Raw genomic sequence first — 23,113 nt, forward strand, 5'->3', positions numbered from 1 at the left:
GTTAGGGTTAGCTTAGTCAGCACAGCACATCACAGCACATCACAGCACAGCACAGCACATCACAGCACATCACAGCACAGCACAACACAGCACATCACATCACAGCACATCACAACACAGCACATCACAGCACAGCACAACACAGCACATCACAGCACAGCGCATCACAGCACATCACAACACAGCACATCACAGCACAGCACAACACAGCACATCACAGCACAGCGCATCACAGCACAACACATCACAGCACATCACAGCACAACACAGCACAACGCAACACAGCACAACGCAACACAGCACAACACAACACAGCACAACACAGCACAACGCAACACAGCACAGCGCAACACAGCACAACACAGCGCAACACAGCACAACACAACACAGCACAGCGCAACACAGCACAGCATAACACAGCACAACACAACACAACACAACACAACACAGCACAGCGCAACACAGCACAGCATAACACAGCACAACACAACACAACACAACACAGCACAGCGCAGCACAACACAACACAGCACAGCGCAACACAGCACAGCATAACACAGCACAACACAACACAACACAACACAGCACTTTGACCCAAGTAAGGAGGTGGAGAAGTGACAGGAATGTGTGTGTGTGTGTTAATAATGTGAGTGGAGATAAGCATCCAGGACAAAGATCAAGAGCAAAGGTCGTCCCGCAGGTTGTTTGTGTGTGTGTGTAAGCAGCCAGCATGCCATGTTTTAACATTTAGATGCGTGTGTGCGTGTGTGCGTGTGTGTGTGTGTGTGAAACAAGTGTTGGTCACCATGGTTTTCCTCAGATGGACGACGCTGCGCCGCTACCTGCTGTTGTCGGCCATGTTGGCTCTACTCCTCTTCATCAGCTCCATCTGGCTACGTGAGTTTCTTCGACTGGTCGGCCATGATGGCTCCAGAGGCGGAGCCCCCTGGTGGAGAGGCACACTGGCACGAATGACAGAGTACATTGTTGAGGAAACCTGGTGACAGACCCATGCTAGCCTTCCAGTGCTAAGGTGTCAGCCTGCTAACTATGCTAACCCACAAGAGAGAGGATTGTGTAACTACAGGATGCATTGATGTGGAGATGTTCAAACTACATCTGGACCTCAGTGCAGGAGTTCTCCAGCTTACGTGGTTCTAGAAGTCATGCTAATAAGTACCAGCTGACCAACTAGCGTCCGTTCTGTCAATCACACATCACTTTTAGCACTTATTTGTCTCTTCAGCTCAGGGTGGAGGCGGAGACTGTGGCGGCACCCTGCATCCATGTTTCTACCATCAAACAAGAGGACAAACGACATCTCTACATGTGAGGACTTCGGCCAACACTACATACGCACATCTGGAGTTGCTATAGTACACTTGAAGTCCATTCATTACCATGGAAACCTCCAGATGTGCTTTCAAAGCTACTCTGTTCTGTTTGTTGGTCGTGTTGGTTGGAACATATTTGATGTTTGTTTGCTATCAGAAACAAGCAAACTAGCTACAATTGTTATCTATTCCACACGTTAAAGCGCAGACAGAATTCATCTGTTAACTAGCACCTGGTGTCTGACGCCTGGCACTTGTTAACTAGCACCTGGTGTCTGACGCCTGGCACTTGTTAACTAGCACCTGGTGTCTGACGCCTGGCACTTGTTAACTAGCACCTGGTGTCTGACGCCTGGCACTTGTTAACTAGCACCTGGTGTCTGACGCCTGGCACTTGTTAACTAGCACCTGGTGTCTGACGCCTGGCACTTGTTAACTAGCACCTGGTTTCTGACGCCTGGATCTTGTTAACTAGCACCTGGTTTCTGACGCCTGGCACTTGTTAACTAGCACCTGGTGTCTGACGCCTGGCACTTGTTAACTAGCACCTGGTGTCTGACGCCTGGCACTTGTTAACTAGCACCTGGTGTCTGACGCCTGGCACTTGTTAACTAGCACCTGGTTTCTGACGCCTGGCACTTGTTAACTAGCACCTGGTTTCTGACGCCTGGCACTTGTTAACTAGCACCTGGTTTCTGACGCCTGGCACTTGTTAACTAGCACCTGGTTTCTGACGCCTGGCACTTGTTAACTAGCACCTGGTGTCTGACGCCTGGCACTTGTTAACTAGCACCTGGTGTCTGACGCCTGGCACTTGTTAACTAGCACCTGGTGTCTGACGCCTGGCACTTGTTAACTAGCACCTGGTGTCTGACGCCTGGCACTTGTTAACTAGCACCTGGTGTCTGACGCCTGGCACTTGTTAACTAGCACCTGGTTTCTGACGCCTGGCACTTGTTAACTAGCACCTGGTTTCTGACGCCTGGCACTTGTTAACTAGCACCTGGTTTCTGACGCCTGGCACTTGTTAACTAGCACCTGGTGTCTGACGCCTGGCACTTGTTAACTAGCACCTGGTGTCTGACGCCTGGCACTTGTTAACTAGCACCTGGTTTCTGACGCCTGGCACTTGTTAACTAGCACCTGGTGTCTGACGCCTGGCACTTGTTAACTAGCACCTGGTTTCTGACGCCTGGCACTTGTTAACTAGCACCTGGTTTCTGACGCCTGGCACTTGTTAACTAGCACCTGGTTTCTGACGCCTGGCACTTGTTAACTAGCACCTGGTTTCTGACGCCTGGCACTTGTTAACTAGCACCTGGTTTCTGACGCCTGGCACTTGTTAACTAGCACCTGGTGTCTGACGCCTGGCACTTGTTAACTAGCACCTGGTGTCTGACGCCTGGCACTTGTTAACTAGCACCTGGTTTCTGACGCCTGGCACTTGTTAACTAGCACCTGGTGTCTGACGCCTGGCACTTGTTAACTAGCACCTGGTGTCTGACGCCTGGCACTTGTTAACTAGCACCTGGTTTCTGACGCCTGGCACTTGTTAACTAGCACCTGGTTTCTGACGCCTGGCACTTGTTAACTAGCACCTAGTGTCTGACACATGGTTGTTTAAGCCACAGCGTTTTCTAGAGGGAAAGTTTCACCTGCATTTCCCGTCAGCAGCGTAAAAAACTATGTGGCTGAATTTCACCCAACTTGGTGGTAGGGGCGGAGCCTGGGCGGAGCCTGGGCAGAGGAAGGACCTGCAACAGTTGGGAGCATGTACATGGTTCATATATGTAATTGAGGTCTATTTGAAATATGATGACTGCTTTGATGGTATGACCTGTGTGTGTACATGGCTCTAGTCTGAGCCTCCACTGGTTGCAGCGCAGCAGGAGGAGCTTGATGGAGCCCCGCCCCTCATCCGCGAGTGTCCTGGCCAATCATTCCAGGTGTCTCATCTGCTGCAGTTTCTCAATTCCTGCCTATCGGCCGCCGACGATGTCCTGCTGGAGCCGTACCTGCAGAGCTGGGATCAGCTGATCAGGTCAGACCAATGTAGCCGCCATTTCCCCACACGTCACGTCAGTAAATGGGAATCTCCTGGACTGATGCGTCTTGGTCTCTTCACCAGCTTCATGGAGTCTCTCGGGACGATGGTCAGCTTCTTCTCTCAGAAGCTCAGAGAAAAGGTGGCGCTGATCCGGGAGCTGTCACTAACACAGCGGGGACGTCAAACACCAGTGGCGGCGTTTGGACTGAAAAACGGGGTGAGATCACAAACCGGGTAGGTGTCCAGATGGGTGAAACGTGCGCAATGAGCTTGCTAACGCTCCTGTTCAGGTTTACCGCTCTGCTCGCACCATGGTGGAGGCGGAGCTAAGACTGGGCGTGGTCAGCTTCACCAGGCAGACGGACTCGGGGAGCAGGACACTGCTGCGGCTGCACCGCTCGCTGCTGTGGCTCAAGCTGCTGCTGGAGGGTTTGACCGAAGGGCCCGATGCTGCTGGACGCCTCAAGCCCCCTGGAGAGCTGAGCAGGTAGGGCCCCCAGGGAGGCCAGGGCGCCGGTGCACGGGACACACCTGACAGGGACATCTGAGGGCAGCAGGTGTATGCAGGGCACGAGAGTTAGCAAACACTTGGATGGGTGGAGGTGTGGAACCGCCACCGCCGTTGGCCTGCTGCGCAGTCACGCCGCCCAGTACTGGCTGTTCTACAGATGCTTTATTTGAATGGAAACCAGTAATTCTGCTCAGAGCTAAGATGCTACTTCCCAATAAACAGGTCCTTCGTGAATATCCTTAAACTGTCTCCATGGTTACTGTTGCTAACCTGTCAGTCTTCCTATTCAGAGACGACTCATTTTTAGATGACGGATACGTCAAATATCATCTCCAGGGGAGGATGCCAGACAGGATGTGACATCACAACTTAGCCTGAAGCTTGTCATCAGCTTCTTGTACAGGAGTTGTTCAATGCTGACATCACTTCCTCTTCTGTCAGGGACGCCTACTGGGTGGCGTTGGCCCCTCACCACCCCTGGATGCTCCGCCAGGCCGCTGAGCTTGTCTTCCTAGCTCTGCCGGACAGGAAGTACTTCTGGCAGCTGGTGTGTGTACAGAGTCAGGAGGAGGCTGTGCCCGTCCTGCACGTCATCATCCAAGCACTGGCACGAGTCCACGCAAGAACCCAGCGAATCTTGGAGGAACACGCCATGCTGGAGCTGCCCTGAGCTCCGGCTGGACGCCACCTGAGTCGTAACAGGTTTTCTTCTGGTTTCTCATGGAACACCTTGAGTTTCTCAGCGTTTTTATTTTGGTCACATGTTATAAACACTTTTTTTTATTACAGAAGTCAAATCAGCTGATTTGCTGTTTGAAGGAACAACATGCTCTTTAAGGCACTAGAAGATGCATTCAGGACTACATGGAATTAAGAGTAGTAATGTCCATAAAAGGTTCTGAGGTATTTACAGAACAAATAAAAAACACAAACCGTGATTATAGATTATACTGTCCTTGAATGCAACACCAGCTACAGGAGAGACACTGAGGACAAAAGTTTCATAAAGTCCAGCTGCTAACATGAGACATGACTTTTACGTGAGGCAGCGAACACAACATGAGACACACATACACAATGTGATCGCCACCATTCAGACTCCAGCTCAAAGGAACGGTCTCTTCTGTTCTACCGGTACTTTATTTTCTCTTTTGCTCGCTCACTACCATTGCTAGTTAGCGTGGTTATTGGTAGCATGCCTAACACCCATGACAGCAACAGCCATGTCATGGCCGTTAGCCTGCTGAACTCTGTGGCTACGACGCTCCGCTAAACCCAACATCAGTCAATCAGTAGAAAGGAGCGAGGCGACTGCTCATATCTGCGCTGCCAAAGGTTCCCGCAAGTTCAACAACACGACTTCAGTATTTTCAGTTCTGTACCACTCAGCTCTGACTGGCTGAGGAAATTCTGGGTCCACGGTGGAGTTCAACGTCAAGAGGCTCTGTGGAACCCTGACTCATCTCATTGAGTGCAGCTGGTTCACGTGTAAGTCGGGATTTGTCCTTTGACTCATGAAATGCGAACGTAATCAAACAGTATCAAAGACCAAACGCGTTCTAACCCAACAGGAGGAGGCTTCTTATCCTATAAAGACACGAGTGTTTGACGTTTCTACTCAAGGAACTCGACATCTGGACACAAACAGAAAGACGTAGCGTCGTCAACATAAATGATCAGAATATAAACTACTGATAGTTTGCAACATGACAATGTGCTAATAGTTGGTCAGTATTTAACTACACAAGAACCTGTGAGGGCAGTTTCCTCCATATTGATCAATAACGGGATCAATAATCGCGTCAACACATTCATGGTTAATGAAGCGTTCGAAGACCAACCTGTGTAACAAGTCCCAGCAGCTGACGGATGGAGTCAGTGATCAACTTCCAGGTCAGTTCCAGCACCTCCAGGAACCGACCGTAGCAAACGTCCAGAGCCTCGGCGGCTAAGCTACCAGCTAACGTGGACGGTTCCAGTCCAGACATGCTGATGACACTGGATGATGATCAGAGTTCTGCATCCATGAATGATTCTGTGAAACCTAAGTGTCTGGAGGTCAAAGGTCAAGACTACGGAGGAGTAGTTGAGAAGATCAAAGATGCGTTATGTTTTGCGGGGCCTCAGCCGGTTCAGTGACTCCTTCAGGATGGTGACACGTTGGTGAACGCCTCGCGTTGGTGGCGGTGGCTCTTCATGTGCGTCTTCAGGCAGTGAGCCTGGGTGAAGGCTTTGTCGCACAGCGAGCATTGGTACGGTCTCTCGCCGTTGTGTGTCCTCATGTGGACAGTCAGGTGCTCCTGCCGCGAACACGCTTTCCCACAGACGCTGCACACAAACAGCTTGATGCCCAGGTGCGTCCGGATGTGGTTGGTGAGGTGAGTCTTGCGTTTGAAGTAGCGGCCGCACTCGGAGCAGCCGTACGGTGCCTCACCCGTGTGCACGCGCATGTGTGCCTTCAGCTCGCCATTGGAGATGAAGCCTTTGCTGCAGGTGACACAGATGAAGGGGCGCTCGTTGCTGTGCGTCTTCATGTGCGCCGTCAGTCCGCAGTTGGACAGGAAGGTCTTGCAGCAGATGTGACACAGGTACGGTCTGTCTCGCGACGTGTGGATCTTCTCGTGTGACTTCAGCGTGTCAGGCAGTTTGAAACGTTTCCCGCAAACCTCACAGCCATAGCGCCGCTCCCCTGAGTGTGTCACCTTGTGGCGTGTCAGAGATCGCATGTCGTAGAAGGCTTTCCCACAGATGTTACAGTGGTACTTGTCTTGACCCGTGTGGGCTTTGGCATGAGCTCGCAGCTGGGCCTTCAGGCCGAACGCCTTCTGGCAGATGTCACACTTGTGTGGTTTCTCCACCACATGGACCCAGCGGTGGACACTCAGGCTGGACATGTGGACGAAGCCTTTGTGGCAGACGTCACATTTGTAGGGGCGGTTCCCGGTGTGCAAGGTGGTGTGGGACTTGAGGCCGTTGAGTGTGAGGAAGGACTTGCCGCAGTACGAGCAGATGTGGGTCTGCTGGTACGTTCTCAGGTGGCACTTTAACTCGTCCACAGTCGGGAAAGTCTCTCCGCAGACACCGCAGCTGCTCAGCTGCTCATCCGTGTGCTTCCAGGCATGTTTGATCAAGCTGCCCAGCAACCGGTACCACACACCACACACCTTACACGGCGTTTTACTCTGCTCAGGCAGCTTCACCTCCACACCCAACGACTTGGCCAGACGCTTTCTTGGTGCCGAGGGCGTCCAGTTGTCGTCTCCCTCTGCCGCTTCCCCGCCCACCGCCTCCCCATCAGCTTCATCGACTTGGTGAGCAGATCGGCTGAGGAGCAAAAATCGACCTGTCAGAAACCCTGAACCATCATTTCCACTGTGACGTTGAGGGTGTGGCATTACCTGGCCTGCAGCGTGACGTTGTCGCCCTCTGAAGGCTTGATGTCACCAAGGTGAACCTCCTCCTCCTCTTCCTCTTCCTCTTCTTCTTCTGTCTGGAATTTGACAGGAAATTAAACTTTTTGCCCAACAGGCTGAAAGGGAAAATCAGAGAGGAAAAGACAGGAAACCACCTTCAGCCGGATGTACATGATGGCCTTCTCCGCGCCGGTGGACCTCATAGCCCGGTAGATCTCCTCCGGCCGAAGTGTCTTCACATTGAGCCGCTGCAGCCGCCGGCTCCGGTCGGACTTGTAGACATTAAAAGGTTTGTGCTGATGGTCGAGCTGAGGGAAGACAGACTTCAACAGGTCCAGGAAGTCGGCCTCTTCCAGGTCGCGAGGACAGCTGAGCTCCTGTACGGGACATTTCTGGAACACTGAGACAGAGACGCAGCAGGTCAGGACGAGGCCCCGACACAATCGCGCAGCAGAGCGGTGCAGACACCTACCCTCTTTAGAGACCACGTCCCCTTGGAAGTCTCCCAGCATGCACACCCTGAGGAAGTGGTGGGTCGGCTCTTCCCCCAACCGTGGTCGTCCGCGCCGCCTCTTCTCCGACGAGCCTCGGGTACACGGCAGCCTGGAGGGTGATTGACAGACGGCTCAGCACACGGGATGGTGACCCTCAGTGCAGAAGCTTCAAGCGTCGACGAGCTAACTAACTAACCCTCGACTAGCCTGGAACCCCAAATCAAATCCAAGCCTGAAGTTGCTAAATATTATTTGACATGAATGATGTTGGCAAGTGAAGACTAGTTTCTCTTTAAGTCTGCAAGTTTAACATGAGGCTGTTAGCATCTTTGCTAACTGTGCTATTTTAATGCTAACAATCAATTCCACTTCACATTCACCTTTATTTGCAAACACTCAGGTTTTATTTGTTGCTTTCTTTAAGCAAACTGGAGGCTAGCATGCTAATGTAGCATGCTAGCCTCCAGTCCTGTAACGTAGCCGCTACTGCTCCTTCACGTCCCTCATGACTTGAGTAACTTACAGGATTTTCTGAATTTTGTTGCCTCTGAATCATCTTCATCGTGGAGACGTGGCGCCGCCTCTGTAACGCTGGCAGACCAGAGACTAAGTGATCACTGCCAAGCTCATTGTTTCTCAAACTGAGTCATCATAACTATTCAACGGTTCCAAGAGCTCAGTTACCACGGCGACACTCGGGGCTGGTCTGCTGTCCTGGCGGCAGAGCTGGAAGGAGAGCCTTCGTCCTCTGGAGGCGGAGGAAGCTCTTGTCCACTCTGCAACAGAGAAGCATTGATCAAACGGTGAGAAATGGGCGTCGGCGCAGAGAAACACCTGGACGACACCAAAACCAGCAGAACCGTTTGTCATCAGACATGAGACAGTTTGGACCCAAACCAAACTCCATTCAGAAAACCAGCGAAAGTTGTGTGCTTGTTGTGAACTGGTGGTTTCTATAAAAGAACATCATGATGCTGATGTTTCACAGTGGTTTGAACCGGTTTGTTGTCCTTCCTCAGTCGATCTAAGCTGGCAGCAGCCAGAGACGCTCACTAGGCCTCCCTCTGGCCGAGTCGCGCCCCGCTGAGGTCGATGGACGCACCTTCAGGCGGATGTAGAGGGCTGAGAACCCGGCGGACTTGGTGCTGCTGTAGATCTCCTCTGGCGTCAGCGCCTTCACCCTCAGAGGATTCAGCCGTTTGTTGCGGTCACACGTGAAGACGTCGAACGGTTTGTCGTCTCCAGCCAGCTGAGGGAAGGTGGACCTGAGCAGGCGCAGGAAGTCGTCCTCCTGCAGGCCGCGAGGACACTGCAGCTCCTGGACAGGACACTTCTGAAACACTGACACACACACACACACACACTGCTGTGAGGACGACTGCACCTCCAGCCTGGAGTCGCTTCACTGAAGCACTTGACCAGTCGAGGTCTCCGGCTTCACTCAGGGTGGAAGTGACGCTCACCGCTTTTTGAGAGCACGTCGGTGTGACAGTCCTCCAAGATCCGGATTTTGAGATCCAGATGGTTCTGGGTGTCACTGATCCGAGGTCTGCCGGGCTTCTTCCTGTCGGACGAAACTCTGGGATGAAAAGGAATTACAGATGAGGTCAAACACGCGGTTTCCTTCTGACGTCCTGAAAAAGGAACATGAATCCTTGTCAAGATGACGCTTCACAGCTGCTGGACGGAGCCTTTACACGTCAGCAGTCATCCAGCCCACGGCGTGCACTGCTGACAGCTGACTGAGGGCCGTCGCCGCCGGAAGCATCAGCTAAATGGCAACAGGAGACGGGAACCTTGATGGCATCTGATAATCAGGGTCCTTCAGGTCCTCCCGTCGCTGTCGTGAGCTGGTCGCTGCTGGCGCCATCAGCCGCTCCTCTTCGTCGTCCTCCTCCTCCTCATCGTACCACATTCCCAGACTGCCGGTGTCCTCCTGCACACCTGGGCAGACGTGAGTCAGCAGGGTTACCGCCTCAGCCGGACGCACTCAGGTCCTGACACCCTCAGTCCTCACCTGGAGGCTGCACTGTCAAACTGTTGCGTGTCTTGGAGCTGCAACCTTCACGCTCCACCTCATCCTTTTTACGAGAAAAAGCCACGAAAGGTTTGTTTTTATGCTCAACCCTGAAATCGTTTCTCAGGAGCCTTGATTTATTGTCATATTCTCTGCAGTGTGACTTTATACCATGGACTGTTTCTCAAACGGTTTCTGATGTTTTCAGTTCAGGTGGTGAGGGAAGCGAGCCGTGGCAGCAGGTCGTTCCCCCGCTGGTCAGGGTTCCCGATGACGAGAACCCTCCAGCTCGACTCTCTGTGTTTCAGTAGAAACTGGGAAATGAGCAGAAGGGACTGCTGCTGTTGGGGGTCCCTCAAACTGAGACATTTCAATGAGGGGTCTCCAGCTGCTAGATTTCTTTTGTTCTTTGACTTGACAAGTCTCCGTATCTGCAGGAGGCACGAGATGATTGTGACCCTAAGACTAGAATTTAAAATGACAACTTGCTCATTAAATGATCACAAGTTGCAACAAAGACTTTGCTACACAAATCGTTGGTAAATGCTGAATCTCATAAACGCTGCTAAATACAGCCTCACGTTCCTGTCACGTGCTTAATGACGTCACGCGAGCCTGGTTCATATCACAGGAGCTGAAAACACTGTTCACATCATGATGTGCTTTAACTCCCAGGGATGTACGTCGTTGAAGTAGAAGAACTTAACGTTTAAAAAAAGGGCGGAGCCTCACCTGGCCGCTGTTGCTCCTCCTCCTGCTCATCAGTCACAACCACCACATCGTGGCCGTCGACATCTGAAGCTCGTCCTTCAAAGACAAGCAGAGACACACTTCAGACTCGGCGTCTGGAACTGTGTACTGCTACAATCCAGCTATCAACTGAAGAACCGGAAAACATCGCGGGAGTTGCCGATACCTGCGGCGAGAGCAAAGTCTCGCCAAGTTCTTCCTGCAGCTGGAAGCCGTTATGGAATAACCGGGAGATTCCGCACGTGGACGCTGGAGCCGAACTGTGAACCACGTCATGACAGGTGCGCTCAGCACCCAGCGGCCCTACCTGGACGTCAGGTGGCGTCTCGGCGGCCGAGACAAGTTTGAATCCGCCAACTTTCAAGTGAAATTCGGCGGAAGATCGTTTAAAGCAGGAGCGGCGCGGGGCCTCGGTCTCACCTGTCCTCTCCAGCTTGACCTGCGGCTGCAGGAGGAGCTCCAGCTGCCTCCTCTGGCGCTCGATCTCCCGCCTGAAGCCCGACGCCTCTTCCTCGTAGCCGGCTACGGTTCTCTCCACCACCGCCAGGATCTCCTGGGCGGCGGTGGTCAGCTTCTCGGTGACGATCCCCCTCAGGATCTCTGCCTTGGACACGGCGGCGAGGCCGTCCAGGGTCTCCCGGGTCCCCGCGCTCCTCCTCATCCAGTAGAACATGGTGGGCTGGTTGACGGCGTCGCAGCAGCAGCAGCGCAGCTTTGCAGCGTTTTCTGCTTGCGATGCACTTCCGGGATCAGTGCGCAACCAGAAACAGTGTCCCGGACTCCGACACCTGCGTGATAGAATACGGATGTGGAGGGGGTGCGATGGACCGGAGCCCCGCCCAGGCGACCCGGGTCAGCGGCTGCCGGGGGTGCAGAAGAGGAGCGGCCGAGGTCCGCGGCTGCGTTTCTGGTCGGACGCTTTTTCAAACGCACAACTTTTTGAGAGCAAAACAAGCAAACACCACCATGTGAAGCGACGTTTTACTGGACCGATGAGACCCGGGAAGGACCCGGGCCGCCCAGCGGGCCCTGGGGACCCGTAGCCGGCTAGAAGAGGAGGAGGAGCTGGGGCTCGGAGGAGGGGCAGATGCTGGGCTGGGGCCCTCCTGCCGCTCCCCTGGACCTCCCCCCACCCTGATCCCCCCTCTCTGGAGTCAGTGATGATCATGTGACCAGCTAACTGGCTCATAAACATGCCAACACTAAGTGAGCTGGACACTGGTTGACCGTCGTCATCACCATGGAGACACACCTGATGAAGAAACATGTCGGTGTGCCAGGGTTTCCGGCGCAGGGAGCAGGAGAGGACGTAGATATTGATTATCGATTCCTAAACAGCTGGACACAGGAGCTGCCGCGATGCTGACACTGTTCATACCACAAACCACTTCCTCCCAGTCCTCAGGTACTGGAAGTTCATCAGAAGTTTCTCCGCTGTTGGTGATGTGATGGCGGCGCTGGAGCGGCGTCCAGTATTGTTTTAAGTGTGTAATAAACAGCTGTCCTCTGTGTCCCAGTCTCACTCCCACTCCTTGCTCGTCAACGAGATTATTAGACTTCCCTGTGTAGCTCGTTAGCAGCAGCATAGCAGAAATATTCCAAGGCAGCTCACGGATCAATGTATCGGCCGATTGATGGCTGACTATCAGGTGACTGGATCTAACTAGCTGACACATGGATGTGGGAGGGGCTCGTGTTCCACCTTCACCGCACAGATGTGGTTCCTGTCCAACCTGGACCACATAAACCTGGGCTGTGCAGCACAGAGGAGGAGAAGATGGTGGGAACCTGGACGTGTTTACGCTGGTGTCGGAAGCCAAGCCAACAGTTTCATTGAAGTGAATTAGAGTTGATCTGCAGCGCCGCCGCCAAAGCCTCTCCCTCCCCAGGCATGGGGGAGCACACGGCCCTGCTCGCTTCTTCTCTTGCTAACTCCTAAACTTGTCTCCTGAGTCCTGGCAGCTCAACAAGGAGACGCATAAACAGACGCAGCTGAAGAGAATCCTGCAAACCCGTCTGTGTGGTGACCAGCAACGCTCAAGTGTCCTCTCAAGGAGTGAAGAACCGGCCGATGTCACGGCGTCCAGAACGCAGGCCCTGCACGGTTCTACAGTAGATCATCTGGTAGTTGTCCAACTTTGATGAACCCTTTGGTTTACAACCAAACATTTCCTATACTGCTAACCTCCACCTGTTAACTGCCAGTTAGCAAGTGTTAGCATAGCAACTAGCTAACCAAAAATCCCCAAATCTGGAAATATAATTATGGGCCATCAGTTGTGAAACCTTCTACCACACCAGGCTTTGCTTACTAGAGTGCTTAGAAACTAATTGGGTCTACATTTTTTCACATTAATGTTTTATGATTTAGGCTCATTTTAAGCATATTAGCATGCTAACCTTAGCATTACAGCCTTGCAGAGCTGCTAGCATGACTAGCTTGTCTGCTACTCTGCTCCACAGGTGTAATCTCAACATTATGGGGGTGAAATGTGCCTTTTCGTATTTGGGTGGTTGTCTTCTGTCTCAGGAGCCCTGGAGGAAACATCTGATGCTTCCGGTCACTCTCTTTGGTTGAACTTGAGTGACAGTAAATCCAGTTCTTGGGACATACCGGATATCCGAGTCCTTCTAAGTGTCCATCAATCCTCTTACAGCGCCTCACATTTGTCTTGTGACCCTAGAAACGCCCACCGACCATAACTTTGATCACTTCAGGCTGAATAGTTAGCTGAGCCTGGCCTACAGGTTTCCCGCCTTTCATTCCCGTGTTTCCAGTCGGACGGACTTCACGTCTGCACCATATCCGGGTACCTCCGCATTAAACGGTCCCCCTCGTGTTTTTGTCTCTCTGGATGAGAATTAGCGAGCCGCCATGGAGGCTGAGACCCTGGACAGCCTCGCCGCCGTGTCTAAGGCGGAGATACTGCGAGGAATCATTGCGGAGAAACTGACCACCGCCGCCCAGGAGATCCTGGCGGCGGTGGAGCGGGTCGTAGCGGACTACGAGGATGCGGCGTCGGGCTTCAGGCGGGACATAGAGCGGCAGAGGAGACAGATGGAGCTCCTCCTGCAGCCGCAGGTCAAGCTGGAGAGGACAGGTGAAAACGCCTTCGGTGCCGGGAGCGCGACGTGACGCCGCCGGTGTACCGTGAACGTCTGCGACCGTTAGCTCTGAGCCTCGGCCTCCATCCTCGCTCGGCCGGGCTGCACGAATAGAATTCTTCCGCGATGATGGAGGATGTTTGGTGTTTGATAGGCAGGTTCTGCCTGGTCAGACTAGTCGGGACCCTACACACCAGCCTTCATTTCAGTTACACTTATGTTGCTGTACACGATATACACCTGTTCTGCTTCTGAGTTGTTGTGTGTTTGTCTGGTAATAAAGACTAACATCCCCCCCGCCCCCCCCCCCCCTCTGATCCAGACGACCAGGACCTGTTTCCTGTCTGTCACCTGGCGCAGGAGGTGACCGGAGGACCAGAGTACAAATATGAGCCCAGTACGTCTTTAACCTCTCTATCGACCACGAGTGAACAGCTGAATTCGTCTGAATGGGGAATTTTCGGACTGGAGCCCCTCGGCAGCACCTGGTGCAGTAAATCCCTGCACCCTTGTGTCCAGGTGTCATCACATCCACCGAGGGGCAGATGGATGAAGAGGAGGATGGAGCAGCGCTGAGCTCCACGCCCGAGGAGGACCAACTCGCACCACTGGATGAGGACGTAGCACCCAGGTTAGACAGAGCTGAGATCTGTGGACGGCCTCATCACGTTGACTCTCAGGGAAAAACTCTTACTGTCCATTATCCTCAGAGACTGTCCCGTACTAGTTAGCTTAGCACAGTGACTGGTAGTGGGTGGGAAGTGTTAGCGTAGCTCCGTCTCTGCCTGCATTACTATCAGGAGGGTTGTGTAACCTTGGTGATGAACACCAGTTTAACATGAGGAGACGTTGTAGTGGTAGAATCAGACACATAGCCGGAACTACTTTCCTGACTGGGAGCAGGGATTTGACGCAGCACCTCCAAAGCTCCATTGGAACTTGGTCAGACAACTGTGGTACCAACACACCCTTAGGAACTACAGAGCCCTGGGAACGAGGGCCTGCCACCAAACATCCTACCCTGGGGTTCTGGCATGTCAGTCGGGGTGGAGTCTCTCTAGACAGGATGGTTATTGATATTAGGTGACCTCTCCTCCAGGTTAACACCGCCTAGAGTTCGGTCTGACAGGAGGAGCGCCAGTCGACGGCGGACCAGTGTACCAAAGGACGTCAGTCTCAGGATCCGCATCCTGGAGGATTCTCAGATCCATGTGGTCTCCACCAGCGGTAAAACCAGAACTGTGTCTTTAAACGTCTACGGGGATGTGAACTTTTTTGCTGTTTGTTTTGTTTGTTCTCTTCTTTTGCTTCTGGCAACTTTTCTCAGATGGAATGTTTCTCATGTCTCAGTGTTGCAGAAATATCCCTTGCAGGAGCTGCAGTTCCCTCGTGGTCTGCAGGAGGCGGAGTTCCTGCTGCTGCTCAGGGCGACCTTCCCGCACCTGGAAGGCGATCAACCATTCGACATCTTCACTTGTGATCGGTCCAAAAGACTGAAGCCTCTCAATGTGAAGACGCTGACGCCAGAGGAGATCTACAGCAGCATCAAGACGGCGGGGTACACGTCCACCCTCTACGTCCAGCTGAAGGTACTCCAGGAGCCCGCTTGGCTCCAACCCTACGGCTGGTGAAGTGGTTGTTTGGACATTCATGGTTCCCTGAGGATGAGTCCTAGAGACTCCAGAGGTCCTCTGATGTGTCCTCTAGCGCCACTCCAAGGTCAAACTTCTACTTCAACATCCGTCTGGTTGGACAGGGTTTCCCTCCAGATTAAAGAGCTTCATCTGTTCACAATATCATGACTTTCCCCTCCGCTCCAATCAGTAGATGTTAGCATGGTGTTGTTAGCATCCCTCTGTGGTCCTGCTACGCATCTGCTGGTCTGCCATGTTGGTCTGGGAAAGCTCCACCATGGTAATGATGATGATAAGACTGCACTGCAGACTTAAAGAGAAACTACACACGAAATACGATATGTGCTGCTAAAAGTCCGTTAGCGTGTCTGCATTTAACCACATGGACATGTACATCTTTGAGGAAACAACCTGTGACTGTCAGCCTTCGTGATCCAGGAGCCCACATGGGAAGTTCATCTGTTTTGTCTTGGAGCTGATTTGAGCCAGTAGTGGAATTTCATTCCAGTCGCTGCCGTCATGTTCAACTTCTCACACCGGCGGTGAACCACATTTCATGAAAACTGCTTAGGAAATGCGTCCATTTCTGTTTAGACATCTTTCATTCCCAGTGTGTGTTGAACAGACAGACATTCTGTGAGAAACCAAGCGCAGCATCAAAACGATGCTGCGCGACTGTCAGGCTAAACAGGCATGAAGTGATGATTTTTGTCCTATTTAAAGTAAAATAGACAGTTACAAAGGTTTGGCTTCCTTTGCCCAGCAAGTTGTTACCACAGTGTACGTCCCTTGTCCTCCACCTCTCCAGCTTTGCCAAATCATCAGATTTGGAGCTTTGAAATGTACAAGTGAGTAGCTTCACACTTGCTCCGCCCACGTCTTCTACAGTCCCATCAGTAATCATGATTTCGACCCAGAACATTGGCATCTGCATCTGGGAAATAGCTCGGGGAAATCTTTTGACCTTGTTGCTCACAGAGGTCCGTCTGTATTTGCATAGTCACAGCTCACTCGCTGTTAGTTTCTCGATACGATGCTGAAACAACCCATCAACACGTTCTACTCATTAAATGAGGAAGTTGTGTAAATATCCCAGCTCTTCTGTCTCTGATGTGCTTGGTTGTCCTCATAAATAACCAGACACTGAGAGCAAAAACAGTGTCGCTGATTGTGCTCACACGTCAATGCCGGCTGTCTTGCAGGATCAAGCTGAGCGCCCTGCCGCTGACGTTCCTGCATCACAGTGGAAAGACGCTGAGCGTCTGTCCACTTCTGGACACAAAAGGTGCTTCACCAGATAGAAAGTCATCGTTAGTCTTCGCTGCTTCTCCCTACCATTAATAACCTGCTACAAACCTCGTCTGGCAGGTTACTGTCCCCCGCAGGCAGGAGGAGGAGCAGGACCAGCGCTGAACGGCAGAAGACGAGTGAATTGCAGAACCATGTGGACCTGAGGATCCGGATCCTGGAGGACTCTCAGACTGAAGTGCTCTCAACCAATAGTAGGAACCTTCTGGAACATCTTTGAACAGACTTTGCTGCGTTCAGATCTAACTGACATATTCTCTTGTGTCAGTATTTCAGAAATGTCCAGTTCTGGAGCTGCAGTGTCCACGAGGCCTGCAGGAGGCCGATTTCCTTCGCCTGCTTAGGTCGACCTTCCCTCAGCTGGCGGCCAATCAGCCATTCGACATCTTCACATGTGATCGTAACAAAAGACTGAATCCTCTGAGAGTGGAGATGCTGACGCCCGAGGAGATCGACACCAGCATCAGGTCCATTGGGAATTCAGCCCTTTACATCCGCCGGAAGGTTCGTGATGGTGTTTGTCCTTACCAGCTGTGCCGGGGCATCTCCCGGCCCGTCATGTCACGACTGGGCCATGACCCGCGGGGCTAGAAAGGCTTTGTTTTTACTGTTAGCCAAGCAGCAGCATGTTGAGAGCGGCTGGACGGTCGCTTGTCATTAGAGGATAGGCGCCGAATGGCTTATTGACCTCGGTGCTAGTTACAGATCGACCGTTACCGTGTGTGGGATGAGATTGGTCATAATTGTGCCGGGACCACTGGGCTTGGTGGTTGTCACTCTTGAGCTCTGTGTCAAGAGAGGAGCAAGTGGTGGTGAGCTGGATCAGGTGGTGGGGAGGAGTTCCAGGCAGAGTTAACAAACCCAAAAAGCCAGTGTGTGGGAGCGAAGTCCTGTGGTCGTAGGGCTTTGTTTTCTTTTGGCAATGGTGTGTAGTTTTGCTGACGTCTTCAGACTTAATGATGGAGCCATTAAGATGCTTGTTCCTCGTAGCCATCAGAGGAGGCCCAGGTTGGTGAGGAGGAGGTTGCTTCCCTGTTGAGAAAAGATGCAGCTTCTCCGGATTCCTCACCGTCTCCTGGTCCAACCAGACGGAAAAAAAGGTGAATGAAGAAAAACCGTTGAAGCGTTGTCGTGTCAGTTTCCTGTTACGAACCTGCTGCAAACCTCTGTGTGTCAGGTTGTTGTTGCCCCGTTCTGAACGCAAGAGCGCTTGCAGACAGCGGAGGACTGAAGCACAGACCCATTTCGACTTCAAGATCCGGATCCTGGAGAACTGCCACATGGATATGGTCTCCCCCAATTGTAAGACCAGAACCACGTTGTTTAAATTTAGTTTCAGAAATGTTTTCTGAAACTAAGATGTTCCTGCGTGTCAGTGTTTCAGAAGTATCCACTGCAGGAGCTCCGATGTCCTCGTGATCTGCAAGAGGCCGACTTCCATCTTCTGCTCAAGTCCACCTTCCCTCAGCTGGCTGCTGATCAGCCGTTTGATGTCCTCACATGCGACCACGCCAAAAGGCTCAATCCTTTGAATGTGAAGACGCTGACCCCAGAGGAGATCCGCCAGACCATCAAGTCCATGGGCCATAAAGTCCTCTTCATCCGACTGAAGGTACTTGTTGTCTTCATTATGAATGAATGCTAACATGCTAACAGCAACATATATTGGCTTGTTAGAACCATTAAGACTAACAAAGTCAAGCAAGACCAACCATGAAGTGTGCCATCGTGATGTCTGCTTCGGTAGCTGCTAGAAGCCATTCATCATCTCGCCTCACTTCAGTTGTACAAAGAAGAATCCAAATGTAGTCCCAGAGACCTGTTGTTGGGATTCTAGGGATACGTCAGGTAGCAGGGTAAGAGGAACGCTTGCTAGGTCCATGGGCAGTGCAGTGGTCTACTGTGTCTGTTATCAGCAGGGGCCTCAGGTGTGGTTCCCCTGTGTGGCCTGTGGTTTGTTGGGACATCCTTACAAACATCTGGAGCTGCTGGAAAACAGCCCGACACACTGAGGTGTTTACTACTGTCTCAGTGGTATTGAACCAGTTTTTTGCCAGTGAAGAGGATGATACAGACCATTTCCTAGTTCCACGGGTCAAATGCCTGAACGTTTCCTTGGTACTTGAACTCCTGGTTCCGTAGTGTCGTCACCATCACATCACCTGATTAACTAGTGGGAGTTGCTTTCTGGTTTCTCGTAGCCATCAGAGGATGTCCAGGTTGGTGAGGATGAGCTTTCTGATCGGAAGAGGAAAGATGCAGCTCCTTCAGCTTCTTCTGGTCCAGCCAGACGGAACAAAAGGTGAATCAAGGAAACAGCTGAGGCCGGTCTTTGTAATCTTGTCGTTAACCTGCTTTAAACCTCCCTGTCAGGTTGTTGTCGCCCAAAGTTCCGTTTGACAGGAGGACCGCTGGCAGGCAGTGGATAAGTGAAGAACAGACCCATGTGGACCTCAGGATCCGGATCCTGGAGGACTCGCAGATCAATGTGCTCTCGACCAGTGGTAAAACCAGTCAGGAGGCATCAGGCTTTGCTTCCTGTCTGTAAGACTAAATTCAGGGCTACAATAGTCCTATAGTGTGCAAAACATGATAGTGTACTAGTGTGTGTGTGTGTGTGTGTCAGTGTTTCAGAAGTGTCCTATCCAGGAGCTGCAGTGTCCTCGCGGCCTGCAGGAGGAAGACTTCCTGCGCCTGCTCAGGTCCACCTTTCCTCAGCTGGCGGCCCATCAGCCGTTCGACGTCTTCACGTGCGACCGCAATAAAAGACTGAATCCTCTCAGGGTGGAGATGCTGACCCCCGAGGAGATCTACAGCAGCATCAGGTCCACGGGGCAGTCAGCCCTCTACATCCGCCTGAAGGTGCGAGGGTCTGGCCTGTTGGCCCGCAATGTTGCTGTCTTCCTCTGACCCCACACACACACACACACACACACACACATCTACCTATCTGTCCCTCTCCCTCTGTCTGTCTGTCTCTCTCTCTCTGACTAAAGTGAGCGACTGCTGTCGCTCCTGATATTTGTGTCTGTGCTTTAAAGGTCTCTTAAGTGTTTTCTGAAACTCTTCCAGGTCCAAGCAGATGCACAGATGGACGAGGAGCAGGATTCTCCATCCACTAGCCAGTGAGTCAGCTGATTCATGACACCACAAATAATAATGCCACGTTTTCCCTCCTGAGGTCACGTGATCTGCGGTGTTATTTAGCCTTTTAGCAGGAATACTGAGGAAGTTGTGGATGGGTTTTTATGACGGACCTTTGAAACAATGGATCCAAGGGGTGTAGATCCGCGATGTGGTTTTTGTAGTCCAGGCCCTCATTGACTCCGTCTAAAAGACGCCATATTAGTGCAGTTTTATTTTACTCATGCTGGCGCTAAAATAACTGTCGTGTTGCTCCCAGTCTGACGTAATTTGGTCGCTGCGATGATGCTTATGTTTTTGATTGCTGGTAAATCAATAGGACTGAAAATGTTTTGCTGAGAATGTTGGACACCTCTCAGTCAGAGTGACAGTGTTAAGCTGGCTAATGGAAATGAGTCTTACTGCATCAGCCCTGCCCAAAACACCAGGCTAATGTTATTGGATTTTCTAATCAGGAGTGAATTTACCTGAGATGCCAGCAAGCTGCTAGCAGCCCCACTCCTCCGGTGCTAAGCAGCGCCACATGACGGACGTCACATCGGCGCGTTGATTGTTGTTTAGTTTCAGTTGCTGTTAAAGGTCGACTCCTTCTGTCTCAGGAGCCCTGCCCACCAACTGGATGCCATGGAAGCAGATGAAGATGATGGTGGTGGACGATCAGCTTTGCAAAGAGACTCTCTAGGCGTTTCTGAGAGCGAGGAGGTCGGCGCCGCTGAGTGGAAACCAGATGAGAGGCACCTGAAGAAGAGTGGACCGAAGCAGGGAACTGAACCTGCTGCCGTCAACACCAAAACACGCAACATTCAGGCGTTGATTGAGAGTTTTGCCTGTAAGGTGTGCGGCATCCCTCGCAGGTCCATGAGCATGCTGACCAAACATGCCTGGACCCACGTGGAGCATCCTGAGGGCATGTGTGGCGTGTGTGGCGAGTCTGCAGATGAGCTGAGGACCCATCTGCAATGCCACCAGAAGGCGCACAGCTGCGACGTGTGCGGCAAGTCGTTCATGTCCGTCACCGGCCTCAAAGGACACGCAATGCAGCACTCGGGGGATCGGCCTTACTCGTGTAAGGTCTGCCACAAAGGCTTCTTCCTCAAGTCGGTGTTGATCAACCACATGTGGGTCCACGCGCTCAAGAAGCCCTACAAGTGTCCCATCTGCAACAAGTCCTTCAGCTCCAAGATCAAACTCAAAGCCCACAAGACGCATCACGCGACCGAGACGCCCTACAGTTGTGGCGTCTGCCATGAGTCCCTCAGCAGTCTGGAGGCGCTGTCCCACCACATGTCTGGTCACAGGGGTCAGAAGGTCAAACCCAGATCCTACCCGTGTGACGTCTGCAGCAAAGCCTTTCACACCAACCAGCAGCTGATGGCTCACCGGACAAAGCACGCCAAGGAGAAGCCGTACGCCTGCAGCTTCTGCAGCAAGCGCTTTGCCTGCAGGTACTACCTGGTGGTCCACACCCGCAGCCATACCGGGGAGAAACCCTTCAAGTGCAGCGAGTGTGGTGCGGCATTTACCCAGAGCCAGAGTGTGAAGAGACACATGAAGACGCATCGTGTGGACGAGCTGTAGACGTCTGAGTGCTGAAAATGTTTGTGTTACAGCAGGGAAGCTAGGAACTTCTCTCGAGACACCGTCCATGACGAGTTTACTCCTCCCTTCAAGTTCATTTATCTCAAGAAACTGGCCCTTTGGGGTTCTGTGGATGAATGAACCCACCTTTGTTGACTCCAGTGATGACCAGCTCTTTTTCTCCAGCCAACAGAAGTGGGTGCATGGGCCCTGTAGCTCGAGCTCATGTCTGATTCCCTGACATAAGGAGTTCACCTGCTTCTGTTCCTTTGGGAAAATGCACTACTGTCCTTTCCTCCTCAAGACATCTCGACGTTAATGATGCTGTTTCGCATGGGAGGACGCGTCGATGTCTGGAGATAACGCCATTCAGACATGACTACAACTATGGCTGCCCTCAGCTTCCTAAGGGTTGAATCTTTAGTTCGCACAAGTTTAGTTACAAATGTTGAAGTCTGATTTGTCACCTCTCATGAGCTCCACGTGTGGAGCAAATGCAGGCACAGTACCAGCTCCAACCAGCGGAGGGCAGCAGAGGTCCTGGGCGTCGGCATGTCCATCTCTTTTCTAGGAAACGAAAATGCTAACTTCCTTGTTATGACCTGAGGATTGAATGATGTTCCAACATTCACCAGCTCTGGAAGCAACTGAGATGAGTTTCCATGGTAACGTGTTGGCCCTGCCCGCTGCTGCAGTGGCTAGTTTAGTTCCTAAGAGCAACAAGATGAGAAGAGACAGAGCTAACTGATAAAATAGAAAACAAGTTTGTCCTTTTTAAAGGGCTGCATTACCAAAACCACATGGATGAGCCAGCCAGGTAGAAAAGGGTCTCAAAAAAACAAGCTCATAATGACTTGAACCACAAAGCAACGCTCCCCTCGCGCGCCGCCACACAACCGTGATTGAATTGTCATCTTTTGTGGGTGAAGCTGCTGCAAGGACTCAGACAGCAGTGTCTCTGGGTGGCTTTCACACTCGTAGGTTAAGAAAGTGCCACACAGCGTTTAGCTAGCTAGCTAGGCTAATTCAGCTAATGGCCACATTTCGTTTCCGACAAAACCTGGAGGATAAAAGCAGCGTTCGTCCCCGCAGCCACAAAACACGTCTGTTCTTCTGCCCGCTAGTTTTTGCAAAGTCCTGAGAAATATGGACGCCTGTTGAAATTTACCATCCCAACAGTTTTGGTATCAAGGCCTCCTCAAAAATGATTTATTATATTTTTTAAAAAATCACTTTGTGGACAAAATTGAAGTTGTGAAATTTCTCTCGACGTTTCATCTAAAGTAGTATTTTAAACTTGTTTATATTTGCTCTCAGAGTTATGACTTTTCATTTCTCAGCACTGCTGGTTTTATTGTCAAGGCTATGTTTTGATTTGCTGCTCGCTGGCAGAAATGGGCCGAGCAGCGTAAAGGAAGCGGGGTTTAGCTCGCTGCTTTCCTCAGATGAAGCAACGTCTCACTCGTTCTGTTCATGTAACAATAAGCTGGTTGCTAATGGCCAAGCAGCACACCGGTGGCGTGCAAGTCGCTAAGTTTCATGTACATTTTGAAATGTTTCTACTTTTTTAATTTCTTTTCTATGGAAGTTGTGATTGGTGTTCGCTGTCAGTGAAAGTTGAAACCTCATGAGTAATAAACACTTCAAAAGTGTGAATGTTGTGCTGGACGCGTTGCTGCTGCTCTTCAGCCGGGGCCGGGGGCCGGTCAGGGGGCCGGGGGCCGGTCAGGGGGCCGGGGGCCGGTCAGGGGGCCGGGGGCCGGTCAGGGGGCCGGGGG

The 23,113-nt window shown here is 51.9% G+C and overlaps 3 protein-coding genes across 6 annotated transcripts; 2 read left to right on the forward strand and 1 right to left on the reverse strand.

Annotated features, from left to right (window-relative positions):
* Nucleotides 1-259: 259 nt before the first annotated feature.
* Nucleotides 260-4,871, forward strand: gltpd2a (glycolipid transfer protein domain containing 2a). Its single transcript, XM_086196783.1, has 6 exons — nt 260-897; nt 1,247-1,329; nt 3,194-3,375; nt 3,463-3,598; nt 3,672-3,868; nt 4,334-4,871. Exons 1-6 carry the CDS (start codon nt 807-809, stop codon nt 4,560-4,562), a joined length of 918 nt encoding a protein of 305 aa, XP_086052909.1. The 5' UTR covers nt 260-806; the 3' UTR covers nt 4,563-4,871.
* LOC147239029 (uncharacterized) lies at nt 4,613-13,337 on the reverse strand. The gene is made up of 10 exons (XM_086196747.1): nt 10,987-13,337; nt 10,549-10,623; nt 9,596-9,743; nt 9,263-9,378; nt 8,902-9,140; nt 8,484-8,575; nt 7,778-7,908; nt 7,461-7,705; nt 7,291-7,382; nt 4,613-7,216 (listed from the first exon to the last, which is right to left on the reverse strand). Exons 1-10 carry the CDS (start codon nt 11,237-11,239, stop codon nt 6,037-6,039), a joined length of 2,571 nt encoding a protein of 856 aa, XP_086052873.1. The 5' UTR covers nt 11,240-13,337; the 3' UTR covers nt 4,613-6,036.
* On the forward strand, nt 10,482-22,991 carry LOC147239030 (uncharacterized). 4 transcript variants are annotated; one of them, XM_086196744.1, is made up of 16 exons: nt 10,482-10,847; nt 13,994-14,068; nt 14,191-14,302; nt 14,771-14,898; nt 15,022-15,260; nt 16,508-16,590; nt 16,674-16,807; nt 16,882-17,117; nt 17,604-17,713; nt 17,791-17,915; nt 17,990-18,225; nt 18,815-18,915; nt 18,987-19,117; nt 19,240-19,475; nt 19,686-19,738; nt 20,357-22,991. In XM_086196744.1, exons 1-16 carry the CDS (start codon nt 10,841-10,843, stop codon nt 21,333-21,335), a joined length of 2,985 nt encoding a protein of 994 aa, XP_086052870.1. In that variant the 5' UTR covers nt 10,482-10,840; the 3' UTR covers nt 21,336-22,991. The 4 variants fall into 4 exon arrangements, with proteins under 4 accessions (XP_086052870.1, XP_086052871.1, XP_086052869.1 ...); XM_086196745.1 differs by having other exon boundaries at nt 10,483-12,690; XM_086196743.1 differs by lacking the exon at nt 10,482-10,847 and adding an exon at nt 13,386-13,667.
* The last annotated feature ends 122 nt before the right edge of the window (nt 22,992-23,113 follow it).

This window comes from Aulostomus chinensis, chromosome 24, assembly GCF_037954235.1.
Source record: "Aulostomus chinensis isolate RoL2024-O1b breed Wild chromosome 24, RoL_Achi_v1.0, whole genome shotgun sequence".
Lineage (NCBI taxonomy): Eukaryota > Metazoa > Chordata > Actinopteri > Syngnathiformes > Aulostomidae > Aulostomus > Aulostomus chinensis.

Coding starts and splice junctions, on each gene's coding strand:
- LOC147239029 (XM_086196747.1), bottom strand. CDS start 11,239: ATGTTCTACTGGATGAGGAGGAGCGCGGGGACCCGGGAGACCCTGGAC. Junction 7,909..8,483: donor CAGCCCCGAGTGTCGCCGTG/GTAACTGAGCTC, acceptor ATCACCCTCCAG/GCTGCCGTGTACCCGAGGCT. Junction 7,383..7,460: donor TCATGTACATCCGGCTGAAG/GTGGTTTCCTGT, acceptor GTCAAATTCCAG/ACAGAAGAAGAAGAGGAAGA.
- LOC147239030 (XM_086196743.1), top strand. CDS start 13,442: ATGGAGGCTGAGACCCTGGACAGCCTCGCCGCCGTGTCTAAGGCGGAG. Junction 18,916..18,986: donor CCAGCCAGACGGAACAAAAG/GTGAATCAAGGA, acceptor CCTCCCTGTCAG/GTTGTTGTCGCCCAAAGTTC. Junction 19,739..20,356: donor GATTCTCCATCCACTAGCCA/GTGAGTCAGCTG, acceptor CTTCTGTCTCAG/GAGCCCTGCCCACCAACTGG.
- gltpd2a (XM_086196783.1), top strand. CDS start 807: ATGGTTTTCCTCAGATGGACGACGCTGCGCCGCTACCTGCTGTTGTCG. Junction 898..1,246: donor CATCAGCTCCATCTGGCTAC/GTGAGTTTCTTC, acceptor TTGTCTCTTCAG/CTCAGGGTGGAGGCGGAGAC. Junction 3,599..3,671: donor CGTTTGGACTGAAAAACGGG/GTGAGATCACAA, acceptor GCTCCTGTTCAG/GTTTACCGCTCTGCTCGCAC.